Genomic DNA, 14,987 nt, shown 5'->3' on the forward strand with positions numbered 1-14,987 from the left:
AAGGGGGAAGGGGGAATGGGGGAGAAAGTCTAAGTGTAGTAAGTGAAGAAGTTTGTCATGTAAAGGATGATGGGGTTACAGATGTATCTTTAGTGTAACAGTTCTAAAAACCCTCTCAAGGTTGTGGGAGTCCTGCAAAACAATTCATACTTGTTCATAGAGCTGGAAGGTGTCAGGTGTCCTGGTTGCCTCAATTCTCTCAAAACAACATCAGTAGGTTAATTCCAGTTTTGACCGCTGTAAACGGTGATTACCATTCTGTTGCTATGTGTATTCTAGTTGCCAATGCTTTGAATTGAATTAGTCGATGGGCCATGTTTTTTTTACCTTTGCTGGCTTATCTCTCAGCAATAGGACTGCCGAGGTCACTGTTGTTGCAGAACCTAATAGGGAACAGATAAGGGTCTTGACATTGTTCCAGATATAGGCCATATCACCCAGATCGTTACGGGCCGGAAACATATATTGGGCAGATGGGGATACATATAAGCAAGCCGGGCAGATACATAATAGGCCCGGTGTAGTAATCTGAGGGAGGTTCCTGTCAGTGAAACCTGTTGACTACCTTTAGCTAGGGTTATGCAGTAGCGTCAAAAATAACTTGCCGCCCAGGTCAATGTTTCATCCTTTGAAAGTAAGGCAGACCTTAGAATTTATAGCGTCAACCGTAGATTAGGTTGAACAAATACAAAGGTCTATCAAGTCCATTCGGTGTTTAAGCTGTGTTGATCCAAAGAAAAGCAAAAAACCTTGATGGGAATTATGGAAAAAAAATCCTTCTAGTTCTAATATTGTGTTATCTTCCTTCTAAGACAATCATCAAGACCCCCTCTTGATCTCATTCATTTTCTCAACCATTACACATCATATGGCAGCGAGTTCCATAGTCTCACAGCTCTTACATGATAGAATTCCCTTCTTTGACAATGGTTAAACCTACTTTAGTCCAGGTGAGCAGAATGCCTCTGGGCAAAGTGTGAAAGTTCATTATAATTCTTTCTGTACTTTAATTATTTTGGTTGCCTTACTTTGTACCTTCTCTGAGTTCCTCTATGTCCAATGCATAAATTGGCCTGAAATGTGAGGGGCTGGCTGAGCAGGACATGCCCCCTCTGATGCCAGGTAATATAAAATAAAGTTGATTTTTTGGGGATTTGAGGCAAACCATTTATAGCTTAAACAAGGGTTTAATATAGCTAATAGGAATCTGTCACAAGCTCTATTTGTGAAAATGTGATGACAGGTTCCCTTTAAATGCTTTTATTAAAAATACAGAACCCTAAATACACAAGTGTGAACAAACACACAAGTATTTTCCCTCTTTTAGGATTTAGAACTGCTCTTTATGCATAAAATTGAGCTAAAATGTGAACTTGGCCTTTTGATGCATCTTAATAATCTTCATTTTTCTAGTCTTTACCAAAAGTAAAAAATATATATTATCTAGGAAATGCTGCTGGCATGCCTTAGGCTATATTGCAAGATTGTTATTTCTGAAAGTTTTGATCATTGGTGCAGAAAAACTGATGAACTGAAAATGACAGCAAAGAAAAGGAAAAGGTTTGCATACCCACAGTGTGGTGTGTAATACAGCTTAAGTTTAAAAGCCTTTAACCATATGTGGGACTTAAATAGAAACCCTGATAAGTAGTGGATTTTTTCATTGTATAATTGAAGGCATCCGTTCAGAAAATGTATTGAGTTACGGGTATCATTTGAGATTAAAAATACATTTGTAAAAACATATATACTCGAGTATAAGCCGACCCCAGTATAACCCAAGGGTGGGAAATGCATTGGTCACAGCCTCCCCAGTATATAGCCAGCCACCCCCCTTAAGTGTATAGCCAGCCACCCCCTTAAAAAAAAAAAAAAATAAACCGGGTACTCACCATAACAATGCCCCAGGAAGATTCTCTTGTGTCTTCATGTGCACAGGTGCTAGCTCCAGGTCTGCAACAGCTTTGTGCGCACTGCCCAACCGATGCGCAAACTATGATGTCAGCCACTGCTGACATCACAATGCTGCGTTGGCCGGGCCATGCACACAAAGCTGTCATGGACCTAGTACCGGCACCCATGCACAAAAAGACAGAAAAGGAGCTGCTCAGGGTGTTGTAATGGTGAGAATTTTTTTTTTTAATATATATACCCTAGTATAAGTCGAGTGGGGAGTTTTCAGCATAAAAATTGTGCTGAAAAACTCGGCATATACTCGTGTTGATATGGTACGGTTTACTTTGTCATTGTCAGTATTAATCAATAAATGTGTTTTGAAATGAGTTGTCAGTGATAGAACAAACTCAAGGGTAGATTAGCAGGTTGTTGATGGTCAAAGGGAAGGCAAACACAATTGTCAACTTAAGTTAATAGCCGTCTAAATAGCATTCAAAGTGTTGCCAATCTAAGCTACTATATAACTTATCTGGCTAGAATGACCATTTATCTAGGAATTATAGCCTAAGGTGGTGAAAAAAACCTTCACATCCCTAGGACCTGGGGGTTCCTTTGCTTTAATATATTTTCATATTACAAAGAAACTCTTGGAGGACCTCCGTAGTCTACTACTCATGGCTAGGAGGGAAAAACTTTGTGTGGTGTTGAGTACACTATGTCCCGAATGTTCACAAGAGATCAAATTGGTATAAAGAGGCTTGTGATCCCCCTGACTTAAAGAGGACCTGTTACCCATAATTTCGGCAGTAGGAGCGGCTTACTAAAGTAAGCCGCTCCTAATGCTTGAACAAACGCCACAGTGTTAGAAGGATAGCATTACCAGAAACCTCTAACACTGCGGTGACGTACAAAGCAGTCCCCAGTATATAGTATTCTATACTATAATATACTCATGTATTCATGAGGGGGCGGGGTTGGGGCGTGGTTAGGGGCGTGATGTACGGCAGTCACCGCCAGCCTATGGAGCGAGCGGGGAGGTTCGGGGAAGAGGCAGCGCCTCGGACCGCCCCCCTCATGTATACATCGGACCGCTTTGCGCAGATTACACTGTACCCCGCCGAAGTGTTAGATAGCATTACCGGAGGTTTCTGGTAACGCTATCCTTCTAACACTGTGGCATTTGTTCAAGCACTAGTGCCGAAATTATGGGTGACAGGTCCTCTTTAAGTCCAGTGTTAACTTATCATACAGAGAGCCTTACTAGCTATTACAAGCTTATTCATATATACATTTGTGTCCTCTATATTTCTATATCTTAAACGGTAATTTAAAAAAACACACCCAATTGATCAAGAGAAGCTTACTTTTCAGTTAACTTTTTTTTTTTTAAAGTATTTATTTTTGCAGTTTTTTTTTAAATTTTATACAATTACAATAAACAGAACCGAAGAACAAGATTGTCTGTCACATATTTCCTTCCCCACATTACAGGATTATTATGCAACAACCATGGTAACATTCAGGGTCTTACTGCGTTCCAAAATTAACAGAGGGATAATGCACAGTAAATGACAGCAGGATACTGTAGCCAGATGTCTTGATACAACACAAATAACTATTGACACCTAGACAATCAGTCACACACACAAGCACACTCAGTCTCCATCATGGAGAGGAGTAAATATCACATGTGATTATAAGGCTGTAAGGGGAGTCACGCACCATCTGGACCAGATGCGATCGAACTTTTGGGGACACTTCCTGTTAGCATACAGGGATCGGTAGTGGGGAATGACACTGTTAATGAGTAATATCCATTTTTTAATGGAGGGGGCTCCTGCTCCATCCACGTCATCATCACCACTTTTCGGGCATAGTATAAGACAAACCTAAAGAAAATTTTGTCATAATGGCTATTGACAACTTCATTTATGATGCCGAGGAGACACACAGAGGGAGAGAGTAAGCGTGGGAAATCAAAGTGTAGATTTAGGAACTCCAGCACTTCGGACCAGAAGACATGAACCCTAGGGCAGGACCAGACACAGTGCAGGAAGGATCCGACTTCAGCCTGACAGCGAAAGCAAAGATCATTGGGCATTGCTCCCATGCGGAATAGTCTAGCAGGGGTGAAGTACACCCGATGGAGGAATTTAGATTGCATCAGGAAGTCCCTCGCACTCACTACAGATATGAAGTAGGACAGTTCGACCTCCCTCCAGTCATCATCTGACAGGTCAGGGATATACTGTCTCCAGCATTCACGGGCTCTATCAAACAGTCTGGATATTTGCTCTTGTAGGAGAGCATAGCACTGAGTAAATGGCTTAGGGAGGTCCGGGGTACTCATCAGAGTCTCTAGTTTCGAAAATTTTACTGTCAGGCTAAAGGAGCCAAATTATGCTTTGAATGCGTGTCGCAGTTGCGTGTAGTGGAAGCTAGCCGTATCTGGTACAGTATGTCTCTCCCTTATCTCGTTAAAGCTGAGTAGTTCTGCTTCCGGAGATAAGAGGTGGCCTACAAATTTCACCCCCTCGCCCCCCACATTGTCCAGCCTGGGAGGGAGAGGAAATGAGAAAGCCACGGATTGAGCCACAATGGAGTCCTAGGCGAGAGAGGGGGAGAGCTGTTTAGCTCTACCAGGGATTGTGCCCTACGCCAGCACACCGCTACCGTACGTAGGGGGAGTGGGGTGTCAGATGGGGATTTGTATCTGTACAGCAGGTTTGTAAGGGCCTCGTAGGAACCTACAATGCCTCCAGCCAGTGCAGTAGCCGCGTTACCCATGTCTATGTCAATCCACCACTGGGCATATACTAGCTGGGAAGCCAGGTAATAAAGATACAGATCCGGGGCCGCCAGCCCACCCCTCGCCTTGGGAGCCTGATTTGTCCCAGTTAACCCGGAGACCCGAGAACCCCCCATAGCGTTCTATCAGGGACAAAAGGGATTCCAGAAAGGGGCCCACATCCCCAAGGTATACAAGTGTTTTCAGTTAACATTTAACTACTGCATTAAAAAAACATGAAGAAAAAACACTACAAAACAATACATATTCAAATATTAAATGTCAAAGTTTGAAGATGGCCTAGTCTAGTTTCTAGACTGATAATTCATACTCATACATGAGCATCTCAAGTATTAAACAATATGGAGTCCCCATATCAATCAAGTATAATAACAATACTTGAAAATGCAGCTTGAAATAGACTAACACGCAATTTACTTGAATATTGTGTTTTCTGTGCTACTGAACTAGCTCATTTGTCTTTGTTCTGCTTCTTTACCTTTCAATTTTGCTGTGGAACAGCGAGCAGAAAATTTTTGTGCTGAAAACATTAAATGTACCTAGCTGCTACGAAGAAATGTTTTGGATTATATGCAAAACAGGGTGAATAGGTATTTCTACAGCAGGGCATAAATCTAAAAAAAAATATTAATTTATTTTACATTTTATCTCAATTGCACCATGTACACTCCAATGATTTTAGAAAGGTGCCTGAGAAAAGCTGCATATGTCGGCTTTGTGCCTTTTTTTTTTAAATAATGCAGAGACACATTTGTTTCTGTATTTAAAGTAATGCTGATGTAATTACATCTGATTCCTCATTTTTATAGATGCATAATTACTGGTTGCTTTGGGAATGTGTGAAAAAACAAACAATGAAATGGCAAGTGTTCTATGATAATGTTTAGATGTCCAAAAAGAAACTTTCCCTTTTTCCGTAATCTTTTATGGATAATGGCTGGATAACTTAAATGTTACAGCAGAATACACAATACACTTGTTGTCACAAGTTCTAGAAATGTGTCTTTTTTTTATTGATCTTCTTGACTTCACTCATGTTACAATATAACAGAACAGGGCATTTATAAAAATAGTAATAACCAAAGTTCTATAAAGGGAACCTGTCAGCAGGAGCCCTTTTTCTGGCTCCCCCATGTCTCCATAGTGTTCACATTGCCAAAATAGTTTTTATAGTAAAACTGCCTTTTCCTTAAAAAACGTAAGTTGGATCACAGTTTACCTTTCTGTATGCAGAGCTGTGTCCCTAGTCCCATAGGACACATGTCAATCTCAATATATACTTTTACAGTTTTAAATGAGCACATCAAAGACAATTGGTACAATGTATTCCAGGGCATCTAAAAAAATAAAGTATTTCAGACAATCATGAATCACGAATTGTGCAGTGGCCTGCTTTACGGAATGACCGCAGTCCAGAGGATGGGACGTATCAAAGTGATATATGATGCTCAGAGTCGCTGCTTCTGGGCAAAACAGCAATGTGTAATCATGACCATGGTTGATTAAAACTACCCTAAGTCTTGCACTGACTAGAAGTTTGTACACTAAGTATAATGCAATTAAATGGCAGTTTGATTAAGATGTTCTGTAGACCTAGAATGTGGCATAACATCAAAGTTTGTCTCATTTCTGGTGCAAAATGTTACTCAATTTGGAGTTAAATTTTGCAGAATGCTATTCATAGCGGAATGTGTCATAGCTTGTCCAATGATTTGGGTCTTATTTGACCACCTATCTGCACATCTTCTAAGCTCATTTATGTCCAAATGATTGTCAATCTTTAAATAAGTTTCAGAGTGGAGCAAGAGACACTGGCCAACAAACTGATAGATTTCACTGTAAATAGCTTGCAATGTATCACAGTGCAAACAGAAAAAGCCAAACACTGCAACATTTTTAATAAAGCAAAAACTATTAGAAAATTAGATGTGAAGTACAAAAATAATTTGAAAATGAATAAATGAAAAAATCTCCAAACTTGCTGTAGTTACAATAGTTTGTACTTCATAATACAGCTGAAACCAGAAGTTTACATACACTATTATAGGAGTTCAACTCAAATGGTAGCTTTTAGGGCGCGTTCACAAGTTGCGTTTTGACCTGCGTTTTCATTGCGTTTGAAACGCATATACAACAGCTGAGGAGGGGTGATTTGCCTAATTACATCACTGTTAACATTTCCGCTTACAAAACTCATCATAAACGCGATGTTAACACATGCGTTTAACAACGCATTAACGCATGAGTTTTGTTAACGCATGCGTTAACGTTGCATTTACAAACGTAAACGGTAATGTAATTAGGCAAATCACCTCTCATCAGCTGTTGTATATGCATTTCAAACGCAAGGAAACGCGACCAAAACGCAACGTGTGAATGTGCCCTTAGAGAAGCGCCAGGCTGCAATCTTTCAGGTGAACAAAACAGGTGTCTTTATTTTGGACATAAAAATAAGGAAAAAGGGCTTGCTCCAGCCGGCAAAACAAAACACATAGTCCACATGACAAATCTCAATCCATGTTATCAAGCACAGTTCACATTCAAAGGCACAGTACCTTACTTCACCCTCCTGGGTTAGGAGCACCTTTTCAGTCCTCAGACTTCCCCACACAGCAAAGCCCAGCCCTGGTTCTGATATCCACTGTGTTCCACTGAGCTACACACAGAGGTAGAGAACCACCCACTTACACCTCACACAGGTGGCTCTACACAGGGCTGTAAGCCCTGGGCTGGAACATGGGAGCAGCCATCCCACCCAGCACTGTGACTGCTCCAGAAAATACTCGTCCCGGATCAGCTGCATTGCAGCTATGCTAAAATAACAAAAGTGTCAGTGGCCGAACGCCGCCGACACCAGCAATACTGGTTTTTACTTGACCGTAGCCAGGCACCACGGTGACACGTATCTACCATCCACCACAACACCTTGTGCCTTTCTACACAAAATAAAAAGACACAAAAAAAAAAATTTATTTATATTTGCCAAATCCTTCCACAGGCTTCTTATAATAGTTGGTAGGCATTCACGCCCATTCTTGAACTGGTGTAAAGCCCGTTCCACACTTGCGAGTGTGATGCGATGAACTCGCATCACACTCGCAACGCAAGCTGCCGGGAACGCACGGCCCGAACGCTGCACCGCGGGAGTGAACTCAGCATGTCAGTTCACTCCCGCGGTGCAGCGTTCGGGCCGTGCAAGTGTGGAACGGGCCTAAGAGACTCGTGTTTGTAGACCCCTTGCTTCCACATGCCTTTTCAGATTTGCCCATGGATTTTCAATAGGATTGAGATCAGAGCTTTGTTACGACAACTCCAAAACATTGACTTTGTTAACTTTAAAGGGGTATTCTTGTCTGGGCATTCAAATTCATTTCAATTAATCAGTCATATCTAGGTACATTTCTACAATTACAAAAAAATGTACATGTGTGAACATAATTTCTCATAAATGTAGTCATTTGGTCCCTTAGAAACAAGGCTGTGTGGTATCTGAGGAAGCTATCTCATTTCTAAGGGACAACATGGCTACATTTATGCTAAATTATCTTCACAAAGGAACATTTTTTTTATAACATCCAATTGAAGAAATGTTTACATGTGGCAAATGAATTAAATTAAATGTGAATGCCCAGATGGGAATAACCCTTTGTAACCAGTTTTGCAATATGCTTCGGGTCATTGCCCATTCGGAAGACTCATTTGCATCCAAGCTTTGTCTACCCTAGCTGCGTTATCTTGAATTGCTGCTTCACTATTGTCACATGATGTTCTTTCCTCATGATGCCATCTACTTAGTGGCATCCACAGTCACATGAAGTGGTGGTGGCAGTAATTCAAACATGACAGCTACTAAATTGGTCACATGCTGTCTGTCTGTATAGCAGCAGGATAGATAGTACTGAATTGCAAGGGTTAAAGTGTGAGAGAGTTTTTTAATTTTTAGAACATTTGTAAAAGTTAAAGTTTTCCTTTAAACCTAGATAACCTGGAAACAATGTTGAATATGTTGTTACAATAGCAGATTAGTTTCATAAAATGCTACTTCCCCTGAATTATTCTGTGGTTTACACGTATAATTGTCTGAATAACACATTTTCTTTCTCTTTTTGTGAAGGTGGATCAGTGAAATACCCACTGAACTTCCTAATGTGATCATCAATGAAGAATAATCGGAAGGCAAATAATAAGTATGTAAAAGGACCACAGGAAAAAGAATTGTTTCATTAAAAATCATTACATTTTGTTTCTCTGGTTAGTACTTGAATAATTTGAACATATTATTAATATTCTGCTGGGCACAGCGGCATGTGAGCATATGGAATGATTGCAATCAAAGGAAACCAAAGGATTTAAGAACATAAAAATAATACTAGGAACATTAAAATGTGTTAACTGTGAAAGCTATATAATGACTTGGTGCCTTTTCATACACTAGATATTGGAAGTAAAAATAGTGTATTTAATGAAAATCTGTATGGATTATCTCAATAGGTATTTTACTCAGATGGTTCATAATTCTTATTAAGTTTTTATATTGAATATTCCTTGGTCAATCTTCAGATGAATCATTTATATAATAAATAATGTAATTAAAGATAATGGGACTGGAGGCTTCAAATAAAACACCATAAAGCAAATGGTAAAGTGGGGGTAATAAAATATGCACCATACACACCAAATAAAGTGCTCAATTAGAAGTAAAAAAAAATCAAAAATAAATCTTTATTAAAGCTACAAAAGGCACATAATTAAAAATACTCAAAATAGTTACACAGCATGGTCCATGATTAGAAGGGTAGAAGTGTATACATAGGATAAAGAAATGTGCAAAATCACATATACTATGGCAATAATATCAGAACCTAGAAAATTAAAGGTAAATCAGTTAAAATGAAGATATTAACCTGAAATTCAATATTCAAATACCCCCAATACCATTAAAAAAGGAAAGGTTTGCGGCAATCCAAATAGATAAAAAAAACTTTGCTTTCATGTTTGATCTATTTTAAAACGTGCAGAGATACATGTTCAGTACAAAAGACCAATGCCATTACAAATCACAAGCTATTATTCATGGGACAATATTTTTTAGGAAACTTATATTAAAAAAAATGTTAAATCAAGTGCATGGCAGTCAAAATGTTTTGTAGTATTGTGTAAATTCATACATCTTTATTAAACAAGTCATTAACATGATTAAAAACCATGGTGCATAAGACAAAAGACAAAACATTAGTCCCGGCATGTAAGTCGATCAGGTAAAACAGTGATTAGGCAAAGGATAAAGTATATGTCCGAAGATGAAATCAAATAAATAAATAAATAATGTGAAAATGAATTCATATTTCAGTAGTGTACATCAAGTAATAATTATAAGGACAATCAAAGATCCATTGTTACCTAAATAGCTCTTTATGACCAACCAACTGTGTCTATGTAGGTAACAATGGATCTTTGATTGTCCTTATAATTATTACTTGATGTACACTACTGAAATATGAATTCATTTTCACATTATTTATTTATTTGATTTCATCCTTGGATATATGCTGATTAGAGATGAGCGAGCACTAAAATGCTTGGGTACTCGTTATTCGAGACGAACTTTTCCCGATGCTCGAGTGCTCGTCTTGAATAACGAGCCCCATTGAAGTCAATGGGAGACTCGAGCATTTTTCAAGGGGACCAAGGATCTGCACAGGGAAGCTTGGCCAAGCACCTGGAAACCTCAGAAAAGGATGGAAACACCACGGAAATGGACAGGAAACAGCAGGGGCAGCATGCATGGATGCCTCTGAGGCTGCTTAATCGCACCATTATGCCAAAAGTATGGGCAACAGCATGGCAATGACAGAGTGACCGAATGAGGCTAGATAGCATCTAAAACATCCAATAATTGACCCTGACACTATAGGGGACTATGCAGAGGCAGCGGCAGCAGCGGCAGGCTAGAGAGTGTCTTGGCAACATACCCCAAATGGACTCAGGCTTAAAACCAATGGGTGGCAGAGAGGAACCAAAGGAGGTGAGCAAGAAGCACTCAAATAATATCGGTAAATGATAAAAGTTTGCCAGTATATTTTGTGGATTACACAGCAGGGTGGCGACAAAGTTAACAAGTTTGATGTGGAAGCCATGAAAACAACCCAAAATTCTGCCTGACACAGCTCGTTTGATAAGGGGACCATGTATGGAGGCAGTGAACTAGTAGTAGATTAAAGGTGCTGCAGTTAAAACTATGTTAGTTGGATCTTGGGATGGAGCTGGCGCTCCGCTGCCAGGCGAGCTTTCGCCAATCCAATCCCCTGTCTCTAGGCTACTCCCCAAACAGCACTTCTAAGAACCTTTTGTATAAGATCAAGTGTAGTAGCGTTCTTATAAGTTTGGGTTCTGGCGGGTGAGGGGAATGTAAACAGATGCGCAAGAAGCGCTGAAATAATATTGGTAAATGATAAAAGTTTGCCAGTATACTTTGTGGATTACACAGCAGGGTGGCGACAAAGTTAACATGGAAGCCATGAAAACAATCCAAAATTCTGCCTGACACAGCTCGTTTGATAAGGGGACCATGTATGGAGGCAGCTATATGGACTACTTTTGGAGGCAGCTATGGCGATGACGTGTGGAGGTAGCAATGGAGACAACGTGTGAAGGCAGCTAAAAAGACGACGTGTGGAGGCTGCTATGGAGACAATTTAATTTGGATAGTGCCTGTATGTGGCAGTCCAAAAAGGTTTTCAAACCAGAGGAGCAGGTAGCTGGTCCTCCAGAAAAATTACATAGATTGAGTGCCTGTATGTGGCAGTCCAAAAAAGTTTTCAAACCAGAGGAGCAGGTAGCTGGTCCTCCAGAAAAATTACATAGATTGAGTGCCTGTATGTGGCAGTCCAAAAAAGTTTTCAAACCAGAGGAGCAGGTAGCTGGTCCTCCAAACAGATTAAATAAATTGAGTGCCTGTATGTGGCAGTCCAAAAAAGTTTTCAAAGCAGAAGAGCAGGTAGCTGGTCCTCCAAAAAGATTAAATAAATTGAGTGCCTGTATGTGGCAGTCCAAAAAAGTTTTCAAACCAGAGGAGCAGGTAGCTGGTCCTCCAGAAAAATTACATAGATTTAGTGCCTGTATGTGGCACTCCCAAAAATTGTTTAAAACAGAGGACAGGGTAGGTGGCCCTCCAGAAAAATTAAATACATAGAGTACCATAGCCAGAGCCAGTTGGCCCTGGCAAAAAAATAGCCAGTTTCCTCTGCTTTAGTGTACAAAGAGGAGGAGAAGGAGGACAATGAGGAGGAGGAGTGCATACATTATTCAGGTTCAGCTTCTTTCACCTGGTGGAGAATGGAAATGCGGAGAAATCCAGGCTTTATTCATCTTGATAAGCGTCAGCCTGTCAGCGCTGTCAGTCGACAGGCGTGTGCGCTTATCGGTGATGATGCCACCAGCTGCACTGAAAACCCGCTCGGACAACATGCTAGCGGCAGGGCAGGCAAGAACCTCCAAGGCGTATAGCGCCAGTTCGTGCCACATGTCCAGCTTTGAAACCCAGTAGTTGTAGGGAGCTGTGTGATCATTTAGGACGATGGTATGGTCAGCTACGTACTCCCTCACCATCTTTCTGTAAAGATCAGCCCTACTCTGCCGAGACTGGGGACAGGTGACAGTGTCTTGCTGGGGTGACATAAAACTGGCAAAGGCCTTGTAAAGCGTACCCCTGCCAGTGCTGGACAAGCTACCTGGTCGCCTACTCTCCCTTGCTACTTGTCCCGCAGAAGTACGCCCTCTGCCGCTAGCGCTGTCAGAAGGGAAATACTGTTTCAGCTTGTGCACCAGGGCCTGCTGGTATTCATGCATTCTCACACTCCTTTCCTCTCCAGGGATGAGAGTGGAAAGATTTTGCTTGTACCGTGGGTCCAGGAGAGTGAATACCCAGTAATCGGTGCTGGAATAAATTCTTTGAACGCGAGGGTCACGGGATAGGCAGCTTAGCATGAAATCTGCCATATGCGCCAGAGTCCCAACGCGCAAGAATTCACTCCCCTCACTGGCTTGACTGTCCATTTCCTCCTCCTCCAACTCCTCCAACTCCTCTTCTTCTGCCCATACACGCTGAACAGTGAAGGACTGAACAATGGTCCCCTCTTCTGTCTCGCCAACATTCTCCTCCTCTTCCTCCTCATCCTCCTCCACCTCCTCTGATATGCGCTGAGAAACAGACCTAAGGGTGCTTTGGCTATCAACAAGGGAATCTTCTTCCCCCGTCTCTTGTGACGAGCGCAAAGCTTCCGACTTCATGCTGACCATAGAGTTTTTCAACAGGCCAAGCAGCGGGATGGTGAGGCTGATGATGGCGGCATCGCCACTGACCATCTGTGTTGACTCCTCAAAGTTACTCAGCACCTGACAGATATCAGACATCCACGTCCACTCCTCATTGTAGACTTGAGGAAGCTGACTGACCTGACTACCAGTTCTGGTGGAAGTTGACATCTGGCAGTCTACAATCGCTCTGCGCTGCTGGTAAACTCTGGATAACATGGTTAGTGTTGAATTCCACCTCGTGGGCACGTCGCACAACAGTCGGTGAGCGGGCAGTTGGAGGCGGCGCTGCGCTGCCCTGAGAGTGGCAGCATCTGTGCTGGACTTCCTGAAATGCGCACAGATGCGGCGCACCTTCGTGAGCAAATCAGACAGATTGGGGTATGTCTTGAGGAAACGCTGAACTATGAGATTTAACACATGGGCCAGGCATGGCACAGATCAGTCTGCGCCGTGATGCCCTGTAATAACTCTTGGGCGGTGTGCCTTTTATCGCCTAGGCTCAGCAATTTGAGCACCGCCTGCTGTCGCTTAGCGATGGCACTGCTGCTGTGCCTAGAGCTACCGACTGATGGCGCCATGCCCACGGATGGTATTTCAGAGGAGGAGGTGGAGGAGGGGTGGGAGGAGGAGGAGGCATAGTAGGCCTTTGAGACCTGGACCGAGGTAGGCCCCGCAATCCTCGGCGTCGGCAGTATATGACCAGCCCCAGGGTCAGACTCGGTCCCAGCCTCCACCAAGTTAACCCAATGTGCCGTCAGCGATACATAGTGGCCCTGCCCGGCAGCACTCGTCCACGTGTCCGTGGTCAGGTGGACCTTGTCAGAAACGGCGTTGGTCAGGGCACGGATGATGTTGTCTGACACGTGCTTGTGCAGGGCTGGGATGGCATATCGGGAAAAGTAGTGGCGGCTGGGGACCGAATACCGAGGGGCAGCCGCCGCCATGAGGTTTTCGAAAGGCCTCGGTCTCTACCAGCCTATAGGGCAGCATCTCCAGGCTAAGCAACTTGGAGATGTGGACGTTGAGGGCTTGGGCGTGTGGGTGGGTTGTGCTATACCTCCTTTTGCGCTCCAGCGTCTGGGGTATGGAGAGCTGAACGCTGGTGGATGCTGTGGAGGATCGTGGAGGCGAATATGGGGTTTTCGAACGGGAGGTGTTTGGGCCGGGGTCCTGGGCAGGGGGCTGACTAGCAGATGACACAGGGGAAGGAGCAGTGGTGTGCCCGGCCGGAGGTGAACGGGCTTGGTGCCATAGAGTGGGGTGTTTAGCATTCAGATGCCTGCGCATACTGGTGGTAGTTAAGCTAGTAGTGGTGGAACCCCTGCTGATCCTGGTTTGGCAAAGGTTGCACACCACAGTCCGTCGGTCATCCGGTGTTTCTTTAAAGAACCTCCAGACTTCTGAGAATCTAGCCCTCGCCACGGGAGCTTGACTACGGGCAACATTTGGCGCTGATGCACCAGCTCTGGCCCTGCCTCTGCGTCTGGCCCCACCACTGCCTCTTCTAACCTGTTCTGCTATAGGACTCGCCTCCGTCTCAGAAGCACTGTGTTCACCCGGCCTATCAACCCAGCTTGGGTCTGTCACCTCATCATCCTCCGATCCCTCAGTCTGCTCCCCCCTCGGACTTCCTGCCCTGACAACAACTTCACCACTGTCTGACAACCGTGTCTCCTCATCGTCCGACACCTCTTTACACACTTCTTCCACTACGTGAATAATGTCATCATCACCCACAGACTGCGACTGGTGGAAAACCTGGGCATCTCCTATGGCTATTTTGTAGCCTACAATGAGAGCACACTGCTTTGCAAGATGAGTTTGAGCTATAAAATGAAATACAGCTAAAAAAAAAAAAAAATCAGCAGACTCTGCCTAATTCTACTCAAACCCCTAATAAATTGTCCCACTTCGGTGTTTGAGGTGGATATGCGTGTCACTAAGAGCTAAACACAACGGTCGCAGG

At 42.9% G+C, this 14,987-nt stretch overlaps 1 protein-coding gene and 1 long non-coding RNA gene across 4 annotated transcripts in view; one reads left to right on the plus strand and one right to left on the minus strand.

Moving 5' to 3' along the window:
• Positions 1-7,482, minus strand: part of LOC140121365 (uncharacterized) — a 406,051-nt gene extending 398,569 nt beyond the window's left edge. The window contains exon 1 of the long non-coding RNA XR_011854072.1: positions 7,261-7,482. This is a non-coding gene — a long non-coding RNA (uncharacterized lncRNA). The remainder of the gene's footprint in view (positions 1-7,260) is intronic.
• Positions 1-9,259, plus strand: part of LOC140121364 (proton-coupled folate transporter-like) — a 147,056-nt gene extending 137,797 nt beyond the window's left edge. For all 3 annotated transcript variants that reach the window (XM_072140831.1, XM_072140832.1, XM_072140833.1), the window contains one exon: positions 8,820-9,259. In XM_072140831.1, the coding sequence (XP_071996932.1) occupies positions 8,820-8,874 (55 nt within the window). In that variant the 3' untranslated portion in view covers positions 8,875-9,259. The remainder of the gene's footprint in view (positions 1-8,819) is intronic.
• Positions 9,260-14,987: the final 5,728 nt, after the last annotated feature.

The sequence above is a fragment of the Engystomops pustulosus genome, chromosome 3, assembly GCF_040894005.1.
Source record: "Engystomops pustulosus chromosome 3, aEngPut4.maternal, whole genome shotgun sequence".
Classification (NCBI taxonomy): Eukaryota; Metazoa; Chordata; class Amphibia; order Anura; family Leptodactylidae; genus Engystomops; species Engystomops pustulosus.